The 25,192-nt window shown below is 46.1% G+C and overlaps 1 protein-coding gene across 2 annotated transcripts in view; it reads right to left on the bottom strand.

Moving 5' to 3' along the window:
- Nucleotides 1-25,192, bottom strand: part of ptpdc1a (protein tyrosine phosphatase domain containing 1a) — an 80,355-nt gene that overhangs the window by 25,407 nt on the left and 29,756 nt on the right. For both annotated transcript variants that reach the window (XM_045705347.2, XM_082967766.1), the window contains exons 4-6: nt 10,918-10,998; nt 9,197-9,315; nt 6,195-6,332 (exon numbers count right to left, since the gene is read on the bottom strand). In XM_045705347.2, the coding sequence (XP_045561303.2) occupies nt 6,195-6,332; nt 9,197-9,315; nt 10,918-10,998 (338 nt within the window). The remainder of the gene's footprint in view (nt 1-6,194; nt 6,333-9,196; nt 9,316-10,917; nt 10,999-25,192) is intronic.

Here is a 25,192-nt window from a genome sequence, read left to right as displayed (position 1 = left end):
TGTCCTCCCCAGCCCATTATAATGTACCCTGTCCACCCCATTATAATGTACCCTGTCCTCCCCAGCCCATTATAATGTAACCTGTCCACCCCATTATAATGTACCCTGTCCTCCCCAGCCCATTATAATGTACCCTGTCCTCCCCAGCCCATTATAATGTACCCAGTCCTCCCCAGTCCATTATAATGTACCCTGTCCTCCCCAGCCCATTATAATGTACCCTGTCCTCCCCAGCCCATTATAATGTACCCTGTCCGCCCTAGTCAATTATAATGTACCCTGTCCTCCCCAGTCCATTATAATGTACCCTGTCCTCCCCAGCCCATTATAATGTACCCTGTCCTCCCCAGCCCATTATAATGTACCCTGTCCACCCCAGCCCATTTTAATGTACCCTGTCCTGTTCTGCCCAGCCCATTATAATGTACCCTGTCCTCCCCAGCCCATTATAATGTACCCTGTCCTCCCCACCCCATTATAATATACCCTGTCCTCCCCAGCCCATTATAATGTACCCTGTCCACCCCATTATAATGTACCCTGTCCTCCCCAGCCCATTATAATGTACCCTGTCCACCCCATTATAATGTACCCTGTCCACCCCAGCCCATTATAATGTAACCAGTCCTCCCCAGCCCATTATAATGTACCCTGTCCACCCCAGCCCATTATAATGTAACCAGTCCTCCCCAGCCCATTATAATGTAACCAGTCCTCCCCAGCCCATTATAATGTACCCTGTCCTCCCCAGCCCATTATAATGTACCCTGTCCACCCCATTATAATGTACCCTGTCCTCCCCAGCCCATTATAATGTACCCTGTCCACCCCATTATAATGTACACAGTCCTCCCCAGCCCATTATAATGTACCCTGTCCTCCCCAGCCCATTATAATGTACCCAGTCCTCCCCAGCCCATTATAATGTACCCAGTCCTCCCCAGTCCATTATAATGTACCCTGTCCTCCCCAGCCCATTATAATGTACCCTGTCCTCCCCAGCCCATTATAATGTACCCTGTCCTCCCCAGCCCATTATAATGTACCCTGTCCTCCCCAGCCCATTATAATATACCCTGTCCTTCCCAGCCCATTATAATGTACCCTGTCCTCCCCAGCCCATTATAATGTACCCTGTCCTCCCCAGCCCATTATAATGTACCCAGTCCTCCCCAGCCCATTATAATGTACCCTGTCCTCCCCAGCCCATTATAATGTACCCTGTCCTCCCCCCCATTATAATGTACCCTGTCTTCCCCAGCCCATTATAATGTACCCTGTCCTCCCCAGCCCATTATAATGTACCCTGTCCTCCCCCCCCATTATAATGTACCCTATCCTCCCCAGCCCATTATAATGTACCCTGTCCTCCCCAGTCCATTATAATGTACCCTGTCCTCCCCAGCCCATTATAATGTACCCTGTCCTCCCCAGCCCATTATAATGTACCCTGTCCTCCCCAGCCCATTATAATGTACCCTGTCCTCCCCAGCCCATTATAATGTACCCTGTCCTCCCCAGCCCATTATAATGTACCCTGTCCTCCCCATTATAATGTACCCTGTCCTCCCCATTATAATGTACCCTGTCCTGCCCCCCCATTATAATGTACCCTGTCCTGCCCCCCCATTATAATGTACCCTGTCCTGCCCCCCCATTATAATGTACCCTGTCCTGCCCCCCCATTATAATGTACCCTGTCCACCCAATTATAATGTACCCTGTCCTCCCCCCCCATTATAATGTACCCTGTCCTCCCCAGCCCATTATAATGTACCCTGTACACCCCAGTCCATTATAATGTACCCTGTCCTCCCCAGCCCATTATAATGTACCCTGTCCTCCCCAGTCCATTATAATGTACCCTGTCCTCCCCCCCCATTATAATGTACCCTGTCCTCCCCAGCCCATTATAATGTACCCTGTCCACCCCATTATAATGTACCCTGTCCTCCCCCCCATTATAATGTACCCTGTCCTCCCCAGCCCATTATAATGTACCCTGTCCTCCCCAGCCCATTATAATGTACCCTGTCCTCCCCAGCCCATTATAATGTACCCTGTCCTCCCCAGCCCATTATAATGTACCCTGTCCTCCCCAGCCCATTATAATATACCCTGTCCTTCCCAGCCCATTATAATGTACCCTGTCCTGTTCTCCCCAGCCCATTATAATGTACCCTGTCCTCCCCAGCCCATTATAATGTACCCTGTCCTCTCCCAGCCCATTATAATGTACCCTGTACTCGCCCCCCATTATAATGTACCCTGTCCTCCCCAGTCCATTATAATGTACCCTGTCCTGCCCCCCACTATAATGTACCCTGTCCTCCCAGCCCATTATAATGTACCCTATCCTCCCCAGCCCATTATAATGTACCCTGTCCTCCCCAGCCCATTATAATGTACCCTCCCCCCCCATTATAATGTACCCTATCCTCCCCAGCCCATTATAATGTACCCTGTCCTCCCCAGTCCATTATAATGTACCCTGTCCACCCCATTATAATGTACCCTGTCCTCCCCAGCCCATTATAATGTACCCTGTCCTCCCCAGCCCACTATAATGTACCCTGTCCTCCCCAGCCCATTATAATGTACCCTGTCCTCCCCCCCATTATAATGTACCCTGTCCTCCCCAGCCCATTATAATGTACCCTGTCCTCCCCAGCCCATTATAATGTACCCGGTCCTCCCCAGCCCATTATAATGTACCCTGTCCTCCCCATTATAATGTACCCTGTCCTGCCCCCCCATTATAATGTACCCTGTCCACCCCATTATAATGTACCCTGTCCTCCCCCCCCATTATAATGTACCCTGTCCTCCCCCCCCATTATAATGTACTCTGTCCTCCCCAGCCCATTATAATGTACCCTGTCCACCCCATTATAATGTACCCTGTCCTCCCCCCCATTATAATGTACCCTGTCCTCCCCAGCCCATTATAATGTACCCTGTCCTCCCCAGTCCATTATAATGTACCCTGTCCTGTTCTGCCCAGCCCATTATAATGTACCCTGTCCTCCCCAACCCATTATAATGTACCCTGTCCTCCCCCCATTATAATGTACCCTGTCCTCCCCAGCCCATTATAATGTACCCTGTCCTCCCCCCCCATTATAATGTACCCTGTCCTCCCCAGCCCATTATAATGTACCCTGTCCTCGCCCCCCATTATAATGTACCCTGTCCTCCCCAGTCCATTATAATGTACCCTGTCCTGCCCCCCATTATAATGTACCCTGTCCTCCCAGCCCATTATAATGTACCCTATCCTCCCCAGCCCATTATAATGTACCCTGACATCCCCAGCCCATTATAATGTACCCTGTCCTCCCCAGTCCATTATAATGTACCCTGTCCTCCCCAGTCCATTATAATGTACCCTGTCCTCCCCAGTCCATTATAATGTACCCTGTCCTCCCCAGTCCATTACAATGTACCCTGTCCTCCCCAGCCCATTACAATGTACCCTGTCCTCCCCATTATAATGTACCCTGTCCTCCCCAGCCCATTATAATGTACCCTGTCCTCCCCAGCCCATTATAATGTACCCTGTCCTCCCCAGCCCATTATAATGTACCCTGTCCTCCCCAGCCCATTATAATGTACCCAGTCCTCCCCAGCCCATTATAATGTACCCTGTCCTCCCCAGCCCATTATACTGTACCCTCCCCAGCCCATTATAATGTACCCTGTCCTCGCCCCCCATTATAATGTACCCTGTCCTCCCCAGTCCATTATAATGTACCCTGTCCTGCCCCCCATTATAATGTACCCTGTCCTCCCAGCCCATTATAATGTACCCTATCCTCCCCAGCCCATTATAATGTACCCTGTCCTCCCCAGCCCATTATAATGTACCCTCCCCCCCCCATTATAATGTACCCTATCCTCCCCAGCCCATTATAATGTACACTGTCCTCCCCAGTCCATAATAATGTACCCTGTCCACCCCATTATAATGTACCCTGTCCTCCCCAGCCCACTATAATGTACCCTGTCCTCCCCAGCCCATTATAATGTACCCTGTCCTCCCCCCATTATAATGTACCCTGTCCTCCCCAGCCCATTATAATGTACCCTGTCCTCCCCAGCCCATTATAATGTACCCTGTCCTCCCCAGCCCATTATAATGTACCCTGTCCTCCCCAGCCCATTATAATGTACCCTGTCCTCCCCAGCCCATTATAATGTACCCTGTCCTCCCCATTATAATGTACCCTGTCCTCCCCATTATAATGTACCCTGTCCTGCCCCCCCATTATAATGTACCCTGTCCACCCCATTATAATGTACCCTGTCCTCCCCCCCATTATAATGTACCCTGTCCTCCCCAGCCCATTATAATGTACCCTGTACACCCCAGTCCATTATAATGTACCCTGTCCTCCCCCCATTATAATGTACCCTGTCCTCCCCCCCCATTATAATGTACCCTGTCCTCCCCAGCCCATTATAATGTACCCTGTACACCCCATTATAATGTACCCTGTCCTCCCCCCCATTATAATGTACCCTGTCCTCCCCAGCCCATTATAATGTACCCTGTCCTCCCCAGTCCATTATAATGTACCCTGTCCTGTTCTGCCCAGCCCATTATAATGTACCCTGTCCTCCCCAACCCATTATAATGTACCCTGTCCTCCCCCCCATTATAATGTACCCTGTCCTCCCCAGCCCATTATAATGTACCCTGTCCTCCCCCCCCATTATAATGTACCCTGTCCTCCCCAGCCCATTATAATGTACCGTGTCCTCGCCCCCATTATAATGTACCCTGTCCTCCCCAGTCCATTATAATGTACCCTGTCCTGCCCCCCATTATAATGTACCCTGTCCTCCCAGCCCATTATAATGTACCCTATCCTCCCCAGCCCATTATAATGTACCCTGTCCTCCCCAGCCCATTATAATGTACCCTGTCCTCCCCAGCCCATTATAATGTACCGTGTCCTCGCCCCCATTATAATGTACCCTGTCCTCCCCAGTCCATTATAATGTACCCTGTCCTGCCCCCCATTATAATGTACCCTGTCCTCCCAGCCCATTATAATGTACCCTATCCTCCCCAGCCCATTATAATGTACCCTGTCCTCCCCAGCCCATTATAATGTACCCTGTCCTCCCCAGTCCATTATAATGTACCCTGTCCTCCCCAGTCCATTATAATGTACCCTGTCCTCCCCAGTCCATTATAATGTACCCTGTCCTCCCCAGCCCATTATAATGTACCCTGTCCTCCCCATTATAATGTACCCTGTCCTGCCCCCCCATTATAATGTACCCTGTCCACCCCATTATAATGTACCCTGTCCTCCCCCCCATTATAATGTACCCTGTCCTCCCCAGCCCATTATAATGTACCCTGTCCTCCCCAGCCCATTATAATGTACCCTGTCCTCCCCAGCCCATTATAATGTACCCTGTCCACCCCAGTCCATTATAATGTACCCTGTCCTCCCCAGCCCATTATAATGTACCCTGTCCTGCCCCCCATTATAATGTACCCTGTCCTCCCAGCCCATTATAATGTACCCTATCCTCCCCAGCCCATTATAATGTACCCTGTCCTCCCCAGCCCATTATAATGTACCCTGTCCTCCCCAGTCCATTATAATGTACCCTGTCCTCCCCAGTCCATTATAATGTACCCTGTCCTCCCCAGCCCATTATAATGTACCCTGTCCTGCCCCCCCATTATAATGTACCCTGTCCTGCCCCCCCATTATAATGTACCCTGTCCACCCCATTATAATGTACCCTGTCCTCCCCCCCATTATAATGTACCCTGTCCTCCCCAGCCCATTATAATGTACCCTGTCCTCCCCAGCCCATTATAATGTACCCTGTCCTCCCCAGCCCATTATAATGTACCCTGTCCACCCCAGTCCATTATAATGTACCCTGTCCTCCCCAGCCCATTCTAATGTACCCTGTCCTCCCCAGCCCATTATAATGTACCCTGTCCTCCACAGCCCATTATAATGTACCCTGTCCACCCCAGTCCATTATAATGTACCCTGTCCTCCCCAGCCCATTATAATGTACCCTGTCCACCCCAGTCCATTATAATGTACCCTGTCCTCCCCAGCCCATTATAATGTACCCTGTCCTCCCTAGCCCAATATAACATACCTGTCCTGTTCTGCCCAGCCATGTGACGTTATGATTGGGTATATTTTATGTACCTGTCCTCCCGAGGCCGGCGTGACAGTGCACGGCCATCTTTCCCTCCTGGATGGCGAACGACATCACCTTTACCATGTCCAGTATAGTAGTCAGGGATGCCACGCCGTAGTCCTTCCAGCCAAAGTTATAGAAATAAACTGGAAACAGAGGAAAGAAAATACGACTTCTCACAGGCTGAACACGACGGGCATCCCAAAAGACACACTATTCCCTATATAATGGAAACTATTCACCAAAGCGGTGCACTATATAGAGAATAGGGTGCCAATTGAGACGCAGTAAGAACATGAACTACAATCTACCCCAATGATGTGTTTTATACATTGTTACAAAGAAGGGCCAGAAGTATACAGAATGGTGTCGTCTGCGTAGAGGTGGATCAGAGAATCACCAGCAGCGAGAGCGATGACGTGTTTATACATTGTTACAACGAAAGATTCAACCTGAAGAATGATGTTCGGTGTTCCGAACGCCAAGGGAACATCCGAGCAGTATACACTAACGAAGAGTCGCAGTACTACCGAAGACTCGCAGTACTACCGAAGACTCGCAGTACTACCGAAGAGTCGCAGTACTACCGAAGACTCGCAGTACTACCGAAGACTCGCAGTACTACCGAAGACTCGCAGTACTACCGAAGACTCGCAGTACTACCGAAGACTCGCAGTACTACCGAAGAGTCGCAGTACTACCGAAGACTCGCAGTACTACCGAAGACTCGCAGTACTACCGAAGACTCGCAGTACTACCGAAGACTCGCAGTACTACCGAAGACTCGCAGTACTACCGACTCGCAGTACTACACACTCCGTGAATAATTTATTTGCGCTGCAATCTGAGGCTGGTAACTCTAATGAACTTATCCTCTGCAGCAGAGGTAACTCTGGGTCTTCCGTTCCTGTGGCGGTCCTCATGAGAGCCAGTTTCATCATAGCACTTGATGGTTTTTGCGACTGCACACATTATATATATATAAAGTGCATTCGGAAAGTATTCAGACCCCTTGACTTTTTCCACATTTTGTTACGTTACAGCCTTATTCTAAAATGGATTAAATCGTTTTTTTGCCTCATCAATCTACACACAATACCCCATAATGACAAAGCAAAAACAGGCTTTTTAGAAATTTGTAAAAAAATAAAATACAAAAATAACCCCGAAAAAAACGTATTTACATAAGTATTCAGATTCTTTGCTATGAGACTCCACATTGAGCTCAGGTGCTTCCTGTTTCCATTGATCATTCTTGTGATGTTTCTACAACTTGTTTGGAGTCCGCCTGTGACAAATTCAATTGATTTGACATGATTTGGAAAGGCACACACCTGTCTATATAAGGTCCCACAGTTGACAGTGCATGTCAGAGCAAAAACCAAGCCATGAGGTCGAAGGAATTGTCTGTAGAGCTCCAAGACAGGATTGTGTCGAGGCACAGATCTGAGGAAAGGTACCAAAAATGTATGCAGCATTGAAGGTCCCAAAGAACACAGTGGCCTCCATCATTATTAAATGGAAGAAGTTTGGAACCACCAAGACTCTTCCTAGAGCTGGCCGCCAGGCCAAACTGAGCAATCGGGGGAGAAGGGCCTTGGTCACGGAGGTAACCAAGAACCCAATGGTCATTCAGACAGAGCTCCAGAGTTCCTCTGTGGAGATGGGAGAACCTTCCAGAAGGACAGACATTTCTGCAAAACTCCACTAATCAGGCCTTTATGGTAGAGTGGCCAGACGGAAGCCACTCCTCAGTAAAAGGCACATGACAGCCCGCTTGGGGTTTGCCAAAAGGCACCTAAAGGCTCAGATCATGAGAAACAAGATTCTCTGGTCTGATGAAACCAAGATTCAACTCTTTGACCTGAATGCCAAGCATCACGTCTGGAGGAAACCTGGCCCCATCCTTACGGTGAAGCATGGTGGTGGCAGCATCATGCTGTGGGTATGTTTTTCAGTGGCAGGGACTGGGGCGAAGGTTCACCTTCCAACAGGACAACAACCCTAAGCACACAGCCAAGACAACGCAAGAGCGGCTTCGGGACAAGTCTCAACATCCTTGAGTGGCCCAGGCAGAGCCCGGACTTGAACCCGATCAAACATCTCTGGAGAGACCTGAAAATAGCCTTGCAGCAACGCTCCCCATCCAACCTGAGAGAGCCTGCAGAGAAGAATGTGATAAACTCCCCAAATACATTTACATTTAAGTCATTTAGCAGACGCTCTTATCCAGAGCGACTTACAAATTGGTGCATTCACCTTGTGATATCCAGTGGAACAACCACTTTACAATAGTGCATCTATTGTAAAGGGGGGGGGGGGGGTTTAGAAGGATTACTTTATCCTATCCTAGGTATTCCTTAAAGAGGTGGGGTTTCAGGTGTCTCCGGAAGGTGGTGATTGACTCCGCTGTCCTGGCGTCGTGAGGGAGCTTGTTCCACCATTGGGGTGCCAGAGCAGCGAACAGTTTTGACTGGGCTGAGCGGGAACTGTGCTTCCTCAGAGGTTGGGGGGCCAGCAGGCCAGAGGTGTGCCAAGCTTGCGGCATCATAACCAAGAAGAGTTGAGGCTGTAATCACTGCTAAAGGTGCTTCAACAAAGTACTAAGTACAGGGAATGAATATTTACATAAATGTGATATCATTTTTCTTTTAATATAAATTAGCAAAAATGTCTAAAAACCTGTTTTTGCTTTGTCATTATGGGGTACTGTGTGTAGATTTATGAAGATTTTTATTTGTTTTAATCAATTTTAGAATAAGGCTGTAATCTAACAAAATGTGGAAAATGTCCAGGGGTCTGAATACTTTCCGAAAGCACTGTATAGACATATGACATTTGAAATGTTTCTATTCCTTTGACACTTATGTGAGTGTAATGTTTACTGTTCATTTTTTTATTGTTTATTTCACTTTAGTATCTATTTCACTTGCTTTAGCTATGTAAACATATGTTTCCCATGCCAATAAAGCCCTTTGAATTGAATTGATTGCGAGGTAGAGATACTCACTGCCAGCCTCCATGAACATCTCAGGTCTGTAGGTGAATCCAGAGTCATGTTCCAGAGGGTTACCACAGCTGGCGTGTTCCCCGGGACGCTGCAGGTTGATCACCGTACGAAGGCCACACCTGGAGGGAACATGTTGCCAGCTATCAGCAGCACCAACAGGCCTACACATCACACCTGAAAACACCAGGAGACCACTAGCTATTAGCACCACCAGGAGACCACTAGCTATTAGCACCACCAGGAGACCACTAGCTATTAGCACCACCAGGAGACCACTAGCTATTAGCACCACCAGGAGACCACTAGCTATTAGCACCACCAGGAGACCACTAGCTATTAGCACCACCAGGAGACCACTAGCTATTAGCACCACCAGGAGACCACTAGCTATTAGCACCACCAACAGGCTTACACATCACACCTGAAAACACCAGGAGACCACTACCTGTCACTAGCTATTAGCACCGCCAGGAGACCACTAGCTATTAGCACCACCAGGAGACCACTACCTGTCACTAGCTATTAGCACCACCAGGAGACCACTAGCTATTAGCACCACCAGGAGACCACTAGCTATTAGCACCACCAGGAGACCACTAGCTATTAGCACCACCAGGAGACCACTAGCTATTAGCACCACCAGGAGACCACTAGCTATTAGCACCACCAGGAGACCACTAGCTATTAGCACCGCCAGGAGACCACAAGCTATTAGCACCACCAGGAGAACACTAGCTATTAGCACCGCCAGGAGACCACAAGCTATTAGCACCACCAGGAGAACACTAGCTATTAGCACCACCAGGAGACCACTAGCTATTAGCACCACCAGGAGACCACTAGCTATTAGCACCACCAGGAGAACACTACCTATTAGCACCACCAGGAAACCACTAGCTATTAGCACCACCAGGAGACCACTAGCTATTAGCACCACCAGGAAACCACTAGCTATTAGCACCACCAGGAGACCACTAGCTATTAGCACCACCAGGAGAACACTAGCTATTAGCACCACCAGGAAACCACTAGCTATTAGCACCACCAGGAGACCACTAGCTATTAGCACCACCAGGAGACCACTACCTATTAGCACCACCAGGAAACCACTAGCTATTAGCACCACCAGGAAACCACTACCTATTAGCACCACCAGGAGACCACTAGCTATTAGCACCACCAGGAGACCACTAGCTATTAACACCACCAGGAGACCACTAGCTATTAGCACCACCAGGAGACCACTAGCTATTAACACCACCAGGAGACCACTAGCTATTAACACCACCAGGAGACCACTAGCTATTAGCACCACCAGGAAACCACTAGCTATTAGCACCACCAGGAAACCACTAGCTATTAGCACCACCAGGAAACCACTAGCTATTAGCACCACCAGGAGACCACTACCTGTCACTAGCTATTAGCACCACCAGGAGACCACTAGCTATTAGCACCACCAGGAGACCACTAGCTATTAGCACCACCAGGAAACCACTAGCTATTAGCACCACCAGGAAACCACTAGCTATTAGCACCACCAGGAAACCACTAGCTATTAGCACCACCAGGAAACCACTAGCTATTAGCACCACCAGGAGACCACTAGCTATTAGCACCACCAGGAAACCACTAGCTATTAGCACCACGAGGAAACCACTAGCTATTAACTAGTGACAGCTAGTGTTTTGTCTTCTAAAACACCAAAGAAAGGAGAGTACCTTGTAAACTGCTCAATGATATTGTATTTCTCAAGTATTTCAGTAGAAGGCCTTGCCATCGCCAGCAAGTTGTCAGTTATCCTGCAGAGAGAGAGAGAGAGAGAGAGAGAGAGAGAGAGAGAGAGAGAGAGAGAGAGAGAGAGAGAGAGAGAGAGAGAGAGAGAGAGAGAGAGAGAGAGAGAGAGAGAGAGACAGAGAGACAGAGAGAGAGAGAGAGAGAGAGAGAGGAATTACATGGTGATTACACATCAGGACAGTTCACACACCGTTAATGAATCACGGTACATGTAATATTAATTATTTGAACAGAGCAGCACCGGAAAACAAGCAGATGAATGACGCTACCAGTTAAGCTGCTGGGCATTAGTTACTGGCCATGTGTGGCAGCGGAGGAGCGTGTGTATTGATTACTTTGTGTTTACTTATTGATCAGGTATCTTATTTACAATAGGACACCACCCAGCTGGCTGCCTCAGACATGGGAGGAGCAGCGTAGCAGAGGACTTACAGGAAAAATACAGAATATATAGGATACCCATAGAATACACAGAGAATATAGAATACACAGAGAATATAGAATACACAGATAATATAGAATACACAGATAATATAGAATACACAGAGAATGTAGAATACACAGAGAATATAGAATACACAGATAATATAGAATACACAGAGAATACAGAATAGTGGTAGGTCTGATCACCGACAACGATGAGACAGCCTACAGGGAGGTCAGAGACCTGACCTTGTGGTGCAAGGATAAAAACCTCTCCCTCAACATGATCAAGACAAAGGAGATGATTGTGGACTACAGGAAAAGGAGGACCGAGCACGCCCCCGTTCTCATCGACAGGGCTGTAGTTTTTCAGGTTCAAGTTCCTTTGCTATTCCATGCGAGAAATTGCCAAGAAACTGAAGATCTCGTACAACGCTGTGTACTACACCCTTCACAGAACAGCGCAAACTGGCTCTAAACAGAATAGAAAGAGGAGTGGGAGGCCCCGGTGCAGAACTGAGCAAGAGGACAAGGACATTAGAGAGTCTAGTTTGAGAAACAGACGCCTCACAAGTCCTCAACTGGCAGCTTCATTAAATAGTACCTGCAAAACACCAGTCTCAACGTCAACAGTGAAGAGGCGACTCCGGGATGCCGGCCTTCTAGGCAGAGTTCCTCTGTCCAGTATCTGTGTTCTTTTGCTCATCTTTTATTTTTATTGACCAGTCTGCGATAAGGCTTTTTCTTTGCAACTCTCCCTAGAAGGTTTCTGTTTCTCAAACTAGACACTCTAACGTACTTGTCCTCTTGCTCAGTTGTGCACCGGGGCCTCCCACTCCTCTTTCTATTCTGGTTAGCGCCAGTGTGTGCTGTTCTGTTCACTCCTTTTTTCTAATACATTTTGCATATTTATTTATCTGTATTACTATAATTTTTTTAGGGGGTGGTTACAGCATTAATATTGCAGACAGATTGTCGTTCCGTCAATGTAATGGTCTGCATCATTTCCAATCCCCCTTATATTTTTGGGGTAAATATATATATTTATATACATACCCACATATATTTATATGGCCAATATACCGCAGCTAAGGGCTGTTCATTGCATGACGCTACGCAGAGTGCCTGGATACAGCCCTTAGCCGTGTATTTTGGCCATATATCACAAAGCCCAGAGATGCCTTATTGCTATTATAAACTGGATACCAACCTAATTAAAGCAGTAAAAAGAAATGCCTCGTCATACCAGCGGTATACGGTCTGATATACCACGGCTGTCAGCCAATCAGAATTCAGGGCTCGAACCACCCAGTTTATAAATACATATAAAAATGCATACATATACACATACATAAATACATACAAATACATATATACACTTTGTATTTTGCGACTCGTGGCATTCTCTCAACGAGCTTCACCTGAATACTTTTCCAACAGTCTTGAAGGAGTTCCCACATATGATGAGCACTTGTTGGCTGCTTTTCGTTCACTCTGCGATCCAACTCATCCCAAACCATCTCAATTGGGGTGAGGTCGGGCGATTGTGGAGGCCAGGTCATCTGATGCAGCACTCCATCACTCTCCTTCTTGGTCAAATAGCCCTTACACAGCCTGGAGGTGTGTTGGGTCATTTTATTGTTGAAAAAGAATTGATAGTCCAACTAAGCGCAAACCAGATGGGATGGCGTATCGCTGCATAATACTGTGGTAGCCATGCTGGTTAAGTGTGCTTTGAATACTAAATAAAATCTCTGAAAGTGTCACCAGCAAAGCACCACCACACCATCACACTTCCTCTTCCATGCTTCACGGTGGGAACCACACATGCGGAGATCATCCGTTCACCTACTCAGCGTCTCACAAAGACACGGTGGTTGGAACCAAAAATCTCATATTTGGACTCATCAGACCAAAGGACAGATTTCCACCAGTCTAATGTCCCTTGCTCGTGTTTCTTGTCCCAAGCAAGTCTGTCCTTCTTATTGGTGTCCTTGAGAAATGGTTTCTTCGCAACAATTTCAAATCAAGTTTTATTTTGTCACATGCGCAGAATACAACAGGTGTAGACCTTACAGTGAAATGCTGAATACAACAGGTGTAGTAGACCTCACAGTGAAATGCTGAATACAACAGGTGTAGTAGACCTTACAGTGAAATGCTGAATACAACAGGTGTAGTAGACCTTACAGTGAAATGCTGAATACAACAGGTGTAGACCTCACAGTGAAATGCTGAATACAACAGGTGTAGACCTCACAGTGAAATGCTGAATACAACAGGTGTAGTAGACCTCACAGTGAAACGCTGAATACAACAGGTGTAGTAGACCTCACAGTGAAATGCTGAATACAACAGGTGTAGACCTTACAGTGAAATGCTGAATACAACAGGTGTAGACCTCACAGTGAAATGCTGAATACAACAGGTGTAGACCTTACAGTGAAATGCTGAATACAACAGGTGTAGTAGACCTCACAGTGAAATGCTGAATACAACAGGTGTAGTAGACCTCACAGTGAAATGCTGAATACAACAGGTGTAGACCTTACAGTGAAATGCTTACTTACAAGCCCTTAATTAAAACTTTTTAGGGCTAGGCCCCTTTTTCTCCACTTCCTGTCTGAATGACGTGCCCAAAGTAAACTGCCTGTAGCTCAGGCCCTGAAGCCAGGATATGCATACAATTGGTACCATTGGAAAGAAAACACTTTGAAGTATGTAGAAGTGTTAAAATAATGTAGGAGAATATAACACAATAGATATGGTAGGAGAAAATCCAAAGAAAAACCAAACGGAATTGATTGTTTTTGAGAGACCATCCTCTTAGAAAGGCAAGAGAAAGGTCATATTAAAAATTACCTCCCTTCCACAGGGTGTCAGCAGTCTATGTTCAAGGTTTCAGGCTTGTAACTTCAAAAACTAATAAGAAATATCAGTTTTATTACAGGGACCCAGTCTTGGACATTCGTGTTAGCGCGTGCATGAAGACATTACACACCAGCTAAAATCGGTTTCCTATTGAACATACTTCTTTCCGTAACAAATATTATAGTTTTATTACATTTTAGGGTATCTGAGGAGTAAATAGAAATGTATTTTTACTTGTTGAAACAAAGTTTAGGGGTAGATTTTAGGATTAATTTCTCTGCATGTTGAATGAGTGGATTACTCAAATTGATGACGCCAACTAAAACACACTTTTTGGGATATAAAGAAGGATTGTATCTAACAAAACAACACTACATGTTATAGCTGGGACCCTTTGGATGACAAATCAGAGGGACTAGCGGGACTCCTATCCCTAAGATGCAGTGTTAAGAAAATACAAAAAAAACTAAGAGATAAGAATAACAAGTAATTAAAGAGCAGCAGTAAATAACAATAGTGGTGCTATATACAGGGGGTACCGGTACAGAGTCAATGTGGAGGCTATATACAGGGGGTACCGGTACAGAGTCAATGTGGAGGCTATATACAGGGGGTACCGGTACAGAGTCAATGTGGAGGCTATATACAGGGGGTACCGGTACAGAGTCAATGTGGAGGCTATATACAGGGGGTACCGGTACAGAGTCAATGTGGAGGCTATATACAGGGGGTACCGGTACAGAGTCAATGTGGAGGCTATATACAGGGAGTACCGGTACAGAGTCAATGTGGAGGCTATATACAGGGGGGTACCGGTACAGAGTCAATGTGGAGGCTATATACAGGGGGTACCGGTACAGAGTCAATGTGGAGGCTATATACAGGGGGGTACCGGTACAGAGTCAATGTGGAGGCTATATACAGGGGGGTACCGGTACAGAGTCAATGTGGAGGCTATATACAGGAGGGTACCGGTACAGAGTCAATGTGGAGGCTATATACAGGGGGTACCGGTACAGAGTCAATGTGGAGGCTATATACAGGGGGGTACCGGTACAGAGTCAATGTGGAGGCTATATACAGGGGGGTACCGGTACAGAGTCAATGTGGAGGCTATATACAGGGGGTACCGGTACAGAGTCAATGTGGAGGCTATATACAGGGGCTACCGGTACAGAGTCAATGTGGAGGCTATATACAGGGTGTACCGGTACAGAGTCAATGTGGAGGCTATATACAGGGTGTACCGGTACAGAGTCAATGTGGAGGCTATATACAGGGGGTACCGGTACAGAGTCAATGTGGAGGCTATATACAGGGGGTACCGGTACAGAGTCAATGTGGAGGCTATATACAGGGGGTACCGGTACAGAGTCAATGTGGAGGCTATATACAGGGGGTACCGGTACAGAGTCAATGTGGAGGCTATATACAGGGTATTACGGTACAGAGTCAATGTGGAGGCTATATACAGGGGGTACCGGTACAGAGTCAATGTGGAGGCTATATACAGGGGGTACCGGTACAGAGTCAATGTGGAGGCTATATACAGGGGGTACCGGTACAGAGTCAATGTGGAGGTTATATACAGGGGGTACCGGTACAGAGTCAATGTGGAGGCTATATACAGGGGGTACCGATACAGAGTCAATGTGGAGGCTATATACAGGGGGTACTGGTACAGAGTCAATGTGGAGACTATATACTCCTGATTCGCTGTTCAGGAGTCTTATGGCTTGGGGGTAGAAGCTGTTTAGAAGCCTCTTGGACCTAGACTTGGTGCGCCGGTACCGCTTGCTGTGGGTAGCAGAGACTACGGCAATTTTTGACAATTGTTAGGGCCTTCCTCTGACACCTCCAAATATTTTCAGCCTCCTGAGGGGGAATAGGTTTTGTCGTGCTCTCTTCGCGACGGTCTTGGTGTGCTTGGACCATGTTAGTTGGTGATGTGGACACCAAGGAACTTGAAGCTCTCAACCTGCTCCACTGCAGCCCTGTTGATGAGAATGGGGGCGTGCTCGGTCCTCCTTTTCCTGTAGTCCACAATCATCTCCTTTGTCTTGATCACACGTTGAGGGAGAGGTTGTTGTCCTTGCACCACACGGCCAGGTCTCTGACCTCCTCCCTATTGGCTGTTTTGTCGGTGATCAGGCCTACCACTGTTGTGTCGTCAGCAAACTAAATGATGGTGTTGGAGTCGTGCATGGCCATGCAGTCGTGGGTGAACAGGGAGTACCGGAGGGGCTCCAGTGTTGAGGATCAGGGTGGCAAATGTGTTGTTGCCTACCATTACCACCTGGTGAGGCCCATCAGGAAGTCCAGGATCCAGTTGCAGAGGGAGTTGTTTAGTCCCAGGGTCCTTAGCTTAGTGATGAACTTTGAGTGCAGACTGTAGTCAATGAATAGCATTCTCACATAAGTGTTTATTTTGTCCAGGTGGGAAAGGGCAGTGTGGAGTGCAATAGAGATTGCATCATCTGTGGATCTGTTGGGGCGGTATGCAAATTGGAGTGGGTCTAGGGTGTCAGGGATAATGGTGTTGATGTGAGCCATTATCAGCCTTTCAAAGCACTTCATGGCTACGGACGTGAGTGCTACGGGTCTGTAGTCATTTAGGCAGGTTGCCTTAGTGTTCTTGGGCACAGGGACTATGGTGATCTGCTTGAAACATGTTGGTATTACAGACTTAATCAGGGACATGTTGAAAATGTCAGTGAAAACAGCCATATTGACACAGTTGGTCTGCACATGCCAGGAGCACACGTCCTGGTAATCCGTCTGGCCCCGCGGCCTTGTGTATGTTGACCTGTTTAAAGGTCTTACTCACGTCGGCTACGGAGAGCGTGATCACACAGTCGTCCGGAACAGCTGATGGTCTCATGCATGTTTCAGTGTAACTTGCCTCGAAGTGAGCATATAAGTTATTTAGCTCATCTGGTAGGCTCATGTCACTGGGCAGCTCTCTGCTGTGCTTCCCTTTGTAGTCTGTAACAGTTTGCAAGCCCTGCCACATCCGACGAGCGTCAGAGCCGGTGTAGTACGATTCGATCTTAGTCCTGTTTTGACTCTTTGATGGTTCGTCAGAGGGCATACCGGAATTGCTTATAAGGTTCCGGGTGTCCGTAGTATATCCCTCGTGTCCGACTCATTGAAGAAGAACTCCTCGTCCAATTTCAGGTGAGTTATCCCAGTTATGATGTCCAGAAGCACTTTTCGGTCATAAGAGACAACGCAAAAAAAAAAAAAAAAAAAAAAAAAATAGCCAAAAAAATAGCATGGATATATATAATAGATAATATATATAATATATAATAGATAATAGCTAGAGAGGTTAAGAGCCGATAAGACGGCAGTCTTCCCCACCGCCGCCATTTGACCATGAAGGCCTGATTCACGCAGTTTCCTCTGAACAGTTGCTGTTGAGATGTGTCTGTTACTTGAACTCTGTGAAGCATTTATTTGGGCAGCAATTTCTGAGGCTGGTAACTCTAATGAACTTATCCTCTGCAGCAGAGGTAACTCTGGGTCTTCCTTTCCTGTGGCGGTCCTCATGAGAGCCAGTTTCATCATAGCGCTTGATGGTTTTTGCGACTGCACTTGAAGAAATTGAAATGTTCCACATTGACTGACCTACATGTCTAAAAGTAATGATGGACTGTCGTTTCTCTTTGCTTATTTGAGCTGTTCTTGCCAAAATATGGACTTGGTCTTTTACCAAATAGGGCCATCTTCTGTATACCACACCTACCTTGTCATAACACAACTGAATGCATTAACAAGGTAATAAATTCCACAAATTAACTTTTAACAAGGCACACCTGTTAATGGAAATACATTCCAGGTGACTACCTCATGAGGCTGGTTGAGAGAATGCCAAGAGTGTGAAAGCTGTCATTAAGGCAAAGGGTGGCTACTTTGAGGAATCTAAAATATATGTTTTTGGTTACTACATGATGCCAAATGTGTTATTTCATAGTTTTTATGTCTTCATTATTCTACAATGTATAAAATTGTAAAAATAAAGAAAAGCCCTGGAATGAGTAGGTGTGTCCAAACTTTTGACTGGTACTGTATATTTAATACTTTTAGACTCTTACTCAAGTAGTATTTTACTGAGTGACTTTCACTTTTACTTGAGCCATTTTCTATTAAGGTATCTTTACTTTTACTCAAGTACGACATTTTTCCACCACTGGAAAACACAGAGAATATAGAATACAGATAGAATATAGAATACAGAGAATGTAAAATATAGAACTCAGAATATTGAATACACAGAGAATGCAGAATACAGAGAATGTAAAATATAGAATACACAGAGAATATACAGAGAATATAGAATTCACAGAGAATGCAGAACACACAGCATAGTCTACACACACAGTCACAAACAGAAGGCCCACACAAAGGGCATTAGATGAATGGACCTAAACATAGGCCAGGCCAGAGCCAAAACCCAGAGTCCATATAATTTTCACCAGGAGTAGCGAGACTAGGGCTGTTGTGGTGACCGTATTACCGCCATACCAGCGGTCACGAGTCATGAAGGCAGTCAAATTCCATGTGACTGTTTAGTCACGGTCATTAGGCTTCTCCGAACTCTGCTGCTGCTGCTGGTCATTAGTAACCTACCAAACTAGCTAACTGCCTGGTACTCAGCACTCTATTGTCCCTCTAATCACTCTGACATCAATGCAAATGTAATGGAAAACCTAATCAAACACTTCATGAGAGCACATGAGCTCATGTATCTCTATAGTCTATGAAATTGAGTGAGAAAACAGAGTGATGGCCTCTATTAAAAATAGGAGGATCCCATCAGCTTTCTATAGGCTAGACCTACTATATTTATTTCTCAACTTTCCTAATAGTAAGCACATCGCTTCTCTTTACAACAGGAGTATAGCCTACCTGGCTGGCATGAAAATGAACCACAGGAAAAGAGTCCTCCATTCGCTATTTAAGTGCAGAGCTGACAAGTATTTTTCCCCTTTTGAGGCAGGTGCATGATAATGGTCCATTCTAAATCAAAACTAATTTCACACAAATATTATTTAGTACATTATTTAGTACATTATTTAGTACATTATTTAGTACGTTATTTAGTACGTTATTTAGTATATTATTTAGTACATTATTTAGTACATTATTTAGTACGTTATTTAGTATATTATTTAGTATATTATTTAGTATATTATTTAGTACATTATTTAGTACATTATTTAGTACATTATTTAGTATATTATTTAGTAAATGTAAAGACAAGATTAAATCAAGAATAGTCTGATAGGTGACAATATTACTCAATATCACCTGTGAATTATATATTATCACTTGTGAATGATGCCCAGCATAAGGCTAGAAACAACACCTTTGTTTTCTTTTAAAAAAAAAAAAACATTTTCTAATCATAGTCGCACATCTCATGTAGTCTAGCCCACAGGCCTACAGCGCCTTGCAAATGTATTCATTCCCCTTGGCGTTTTTCCTATTTTGTTGCATTACAACCTCTAATTTAAATGGATTTTTTTCTGGATTTCATGTAATGGACATACACAAAATAGTCCAAATTGGTGAAGTGAAAAAAATAACTTGTTAAAAAAAAATTCTACAAAAAAAATATATATGGAAAATTGGAGCTTGCATATGTATTCACCCCCTTTTCTATGAAGCCCCTAAATAAGATCTGGTGCAACCAATTACCTTCAGAGGTCACATAATTAGATAAATAAAGTCCACCTGTGTGCAATCTAAGTGTCACATGATCTCAGTATATATACACCTGTTCTGAAAGGCCCCAGAGTCTGCAACACCACTAAGCAAGGGGCACCACCAAGCAAGAGGCACCATGAAGACCAAGGAGCTCTCCAAACAGGTCAGGGACAAAGTTGTGGAGAAGTACAGATCAGGGTTGGGTTATAAAAAAATATCAGAAACTTTGAACATCCCACAGAGCACCATTAAATCCATTATTAAAAAATGGAAAGAATATGGCACCACAACAAACCTGCCAAGAGAGGGCCGCCCACCAAAACTCACGGACCAGGCAAGGAGGACATTAATCAGAGAGGCAACAAAGAGACCAAGGATAACCCTGAAGGAGCTGCAAAGCTCCACAGCGGAAGAAAAAAAATAAGCAAACATGTTTAGTGTTCGCCAAAAGGCATGTGGGAGATTCCCCAAACATATGGAAGAAGGTACTCTTGTCAGATGAGACTAAAATTGAGCTTTTTGGCCATCAAGGAAAACGCTACAGTGAGGGGAAAAAAAGTATTTGATCCCCTGCTGATTTTGTACGTTTGCCCACTGACAAAGAAATTATCAGTCTATAATTTTAATGGTAGGTTTATTTGAACAATGAGAGACAGAATAACAACAAAAAAATCCAGAAAAACGCATGTCAAAAATGTTATAAAATGATTAGCATTTTAATGAGGGAATGGCTAGACGTGCCAAGCTTATAGAGACATACCCCAAGAGACTTGTAGCTGTAAATGCTGCAAAAGGAGGCTCTACAAAGTATGGGGGGGGTGAATAGTTATGCACGTTCAAGTAAAGTTTTTGTTGTCTTATTTCTTATTTGTTTTACAAGAAAAAATATTTTGCATCTTCAAAATGGTAGGCATGTTGTGTAAATCAAATGATACAACCCCCCCCCCCCTCAATTTTAATTCCAGGTTGTAAGGCAACAAAATAGGAAAAAATGCCAAGGGGGGTGAATACTTTCTCAAGCCACTGTATATGTTTTGAGAAAGGCTGCAAAAGGCATGGATTTCCTTTCTTTAACGTTCTGATCTGTTGCATCAGCCTCATTGCATAAAACATTTTTTTTTTTTTATGCTAGTGGTAGTATTCATTTGGGATCTATCGCATCCCACAACTTTCCCAGTCTACGTTCGGGAATATTTATTTATTACACAGAATAGGTCAACTTTTGTACTATGGGAGATAATAGGTTGACATAGGGCTAGTACTTTTGATGTTCGTTAGGCCTAGTCATCTTGTTGGCTGACGAAAAGTAAATGTGGACAGTTATCTTCAATGTGCACCTCGGGAATTGGATAAGGATGCGCGCAGTTGCGTCCCCAATGTGTCTGTCTTCACTTGTAGCCTGTGAGAAAGACCAGATCAGGTGATGGAGAGCCGTGTGAAGTGCAGCACTCAAGGAGAAGGGCTGCAAAAGGCATGGATTTTTTCTAAGGGTGCATTATGGCCACACAAATGGGATGCAACCAGGAAATTCGAGGCATTATCAAGTGCTTCTCAAATTATGAATGAGAGACTGATGAAGTGTGTACAGCCTGTGCAAAAAAAAACAAAGCATGCCTTTCAAACAACTTTTAAAAAATCATCATTAGTCGCATCATGCAGCCTTAAAAATCTAAACATATACTTTTAAAATGTAGATGTTCCAAAGGTCTGCATCAGTGGCTTGTAGAATATGTGTGGAAGCCAGGAGAAGATAAAAGTGTTTAAGTTAATTAATGACCAATTACCGTGAGACCAACAGTTATTTGCTTGACAATCACCGGCTGCCTAAATTTCGTGACCGCCACAGCCCTAAGCAAGACACAGACAGAGGCCACAGCCAATCTCCTTTTCACCAGGCCCTTATCCACCTGGACAAAAGGAAGACAAAATGTGAGAATGCTGTTCATTGACTACAGGTCAACGTTCAACACCATTGTGCCCACAAAGCTCATGACTAAGCTAAGGACCCTGGGACTAAACACCTCCCTCTGCAACTGGATCCTCGACTTCCTGACGAGCCGCCCCCAGGTAGTAAGGGTAGGTAACAACACATCTGCCACGCTGATCCTCAACACGGGGGCCCCTCAGGGGTGCGTGCTCAATCCCCTCCTCCTTTACTCCCTGTTCACCCCGACTGCATGGCCAGGCACGACTCCAACACCATCATTATGTTTACTGATGACCCAACGGTGGCAGGCCTGATCACCGACAACAATGAGACAGCCTATAGGGAGGAGGTCAAAGACCTGTCAGTGTGGTGCCAGGACAACAACCTTCACAACCTCTCCCTCAATGTGAGAAAGACAAAGGAGATGATTGTGGACTACAGGAAAAGAATGGCCCAAAATAATGGCCCCCGTTTACATCGACGTGGCTGAAGTGGAGCGGGTCGAGAGTTCCATGTTCGGTAGTGTCCACATCAACAAACTATCATGATCCAAACACACCAAGACAGTTGTGAAGAGGGCAAGATGACGCCTTTTCCCCCTCAGGAGACTGAAACAATTTGGCAAAATGTTTTACAGCTGCACCATCGAGAGCATCCTGACTGGTTGAATCACCGCCTGGTATGGCAACTGCTCAGTATCTGACCATAATGCCCTACAGAGGGTAGTGCGTACGGCCCAGTACATCACGGGGGCCAAGCTTCCTGCCATCCAGGACCTCTATACCAGGCGGTGTCAGAGGAAGGTCCTAAAAATTGTCAAAGACTCCAGCCACTCTAGTCATAGACTGTTCTCTCTGCTAACGCACGGCAAGCGGTACCGGAGCGCCAAGTCTAGGACCAAAAGGCTCATTAACAGCTTCTACCCCCAAGCTATAAGACTGCTGAACAATTAGTCAAATGGCCTCCCGGACAATTTATATTGACCCCCCCCTTTGTGTTTACACTGCTGCTACTCGCTGTTTATCATCTATGCATGGTCACTTTACCCCTACAAATTACCTCGACTAACCTGTATCCCCGCACATTTACTCGGTACCGGGCCCCCTGTATAAAGCCTTGTTATTTTTATGTAATTTGACTGTGTTCCTTTTTATTTTTACTTTATTTAGTAAATATTTTCTTATTAACTCAATTTTCTGAACTGCACTGTTGGTTAAGATCTTGTAAGTAAGCATTTCATGGTAAAGTCTACACCTGCTGTTTTTGACTCATGTGACAAATAAAAATTTGATTTGAAATACGAACACTTGATCAAATATTTTTATTTAACTAGGCAAGTCAGTTAACAACAAATTCTTATTTACAATGACGGCCTACCCGGCCAATTGTGCGCCGCCCTATGTGACTCCCAATCACGCCCAGATGTGATGAAGCCTGGATTCGAACCAGGGACTGCAGTGACGCCTCTTTTACTGAGATGCAGTGCCTTAGACCGCTGAGCCACCTGGGAGGCCTGAACACTGGTAATATGATAAAAAGCAGAACAGTAAGTTATGTCATATGTGAACACGGGTGATATTGATTTGATTCAGGAATAAACCATTCTGTTATAAACAGGGTGCCTGTGAGAACCATGTGGGTTGTTTTTACTGGTGGGGATTGCAGCTGGGATGGGGTTAGCGGGTGCTGCAACATTGCCCACTCCTGATGCTGCGGCTGCGAGCTGGTCCTACAGGTGAATCCCATTCTGCTGCAGAGGCTGGTCCTACAGGTGATCCCCATTCTGCTGCAGAGGCTGGTCCTACAGGTGATCCCCATTCTGTGGCAGAGGCTGGTCCTACAGGTGATCCCCATTCTGCTGCAGAGGCTGGTCCTACAGGTGATCCCCATTCTGCTGCAGAGGCTGGTCCTACAGGTGATCCCCATTCTGTGGCAGAGGCTGGTCCTACAGGTGAAATCCATTCTGCCACAGAGGCTGGTCCTACAGGTGATCCCCATTCTGTGGCAGAGGCTGGTCCTACAGGTGATCCCCATTCTGCTGCAGAGGCTGGTCCTACAGGTGATCCCCATTCTGCTGCAGAGGCTGGTCCTACAGGTGATCCCCATTCTGTGGCAGAGGCTGGTCCTACAGGTGATCCCCATTCTGCTGCAGAGGCTGGTCCTACAGGTGATCCCCATTCTGCTGCAGAGGCTGGTCCTACAGGTGAAATCCATTCTGCCACAGAGGCTGGTCCTACAGGTGATCCCCATTCTGTGGCAGAGGCTGGTCCTACAGGTGATCCCCATTCTGTGGCAGAGGCTGGTCCTACAGGTGATCCCCATTCTGCTGCAGAGGCTGGTCCTACAGGTGATCCCCATTCTGCTGCAGAGGCTGGTCCTACAGGTGATCCCCATTCTGCTGCAGAGGCTGGTCCTACAGGTGATCCCCATTCTGCTGCAGAGGCTGGTCCTACAGGTGATCCCCATTCTGCTGCAGAGGCTGGTCCAGGTCTCCATCATCATCATCCTCAGGCTCCACAATGTCCTGGTTGTTGAGGCAGCCAACTGACAGCATCATCATTCTGAACAGCCAACAGACAGCATCATCATTCTGAACAGCCAGCATCATCATTCTGAACAGCCAACTGACAGCATCATCATTCTGAACAGCCAACTGACAGCATCATCATTCTGAACAGCATCATCATTCTGAACAGCCAACTGACAGCATCATCATTGTCGCCAGGACAACAAATACAGCTGCCATGAAAGCAGAATACATGGCTAACGACGACAGATAGACAGCAAGGACGATGAGATGTGGTGAGTTGCCGCCGCAGGTAACGGTAAATTGTGTGTGGTGTCTGTCTCGAGCCGCATACAGTGAATGGTGTGACGAGTGGAGCCACAGAGGAAAACATTTATGGACACAAACAACGACACATCCAATACAGACGGAGGAAAAGATTTATTGACTTGATTATTCACATCATTCTTAGCTAAGTGGTATCGTCGTGGTGCGGTATCGTCGTGGTGCGGTATTGTCTTCCCTGTGGCTCAGTTGGTAGAGCATGGTGTGTGCAACGCCAGGGTTGTGGGTTCGATTCCCACGGGGGGCCAGTACAAAAAAAAAATGTTGTGGTGCGGTATCGTCGTGGTGCGGTATCGTCGTCGTGGTGCGGTATCGTCGTGGTGCGGTATCGTCGTCGTGGTGCGGTATCGTCGTGGTGCGGTATCGTCGTGGTGCGGTATCGTCGTTGCGCGGTATCGTCAGTGTGTGGTATCGA

Source organism: Salmo salar, chromosome 22, assembly GCF_965601325.2.
Source record: "Salmo salar chromosome 22, fSalSal1, whole genome shotgun sequence".
Lineage (NCBI taxonomy): Eukaryota > Metazoa > Chordata > Actinopteri > Salmoniformes > Salmonidae > Salmo > Salmo salar.
The sequence above is the reverse complement of the archived record's forward strand: the minus strand, read 5'-3'. Positions and strand labels throughout refer to the sequence as shown.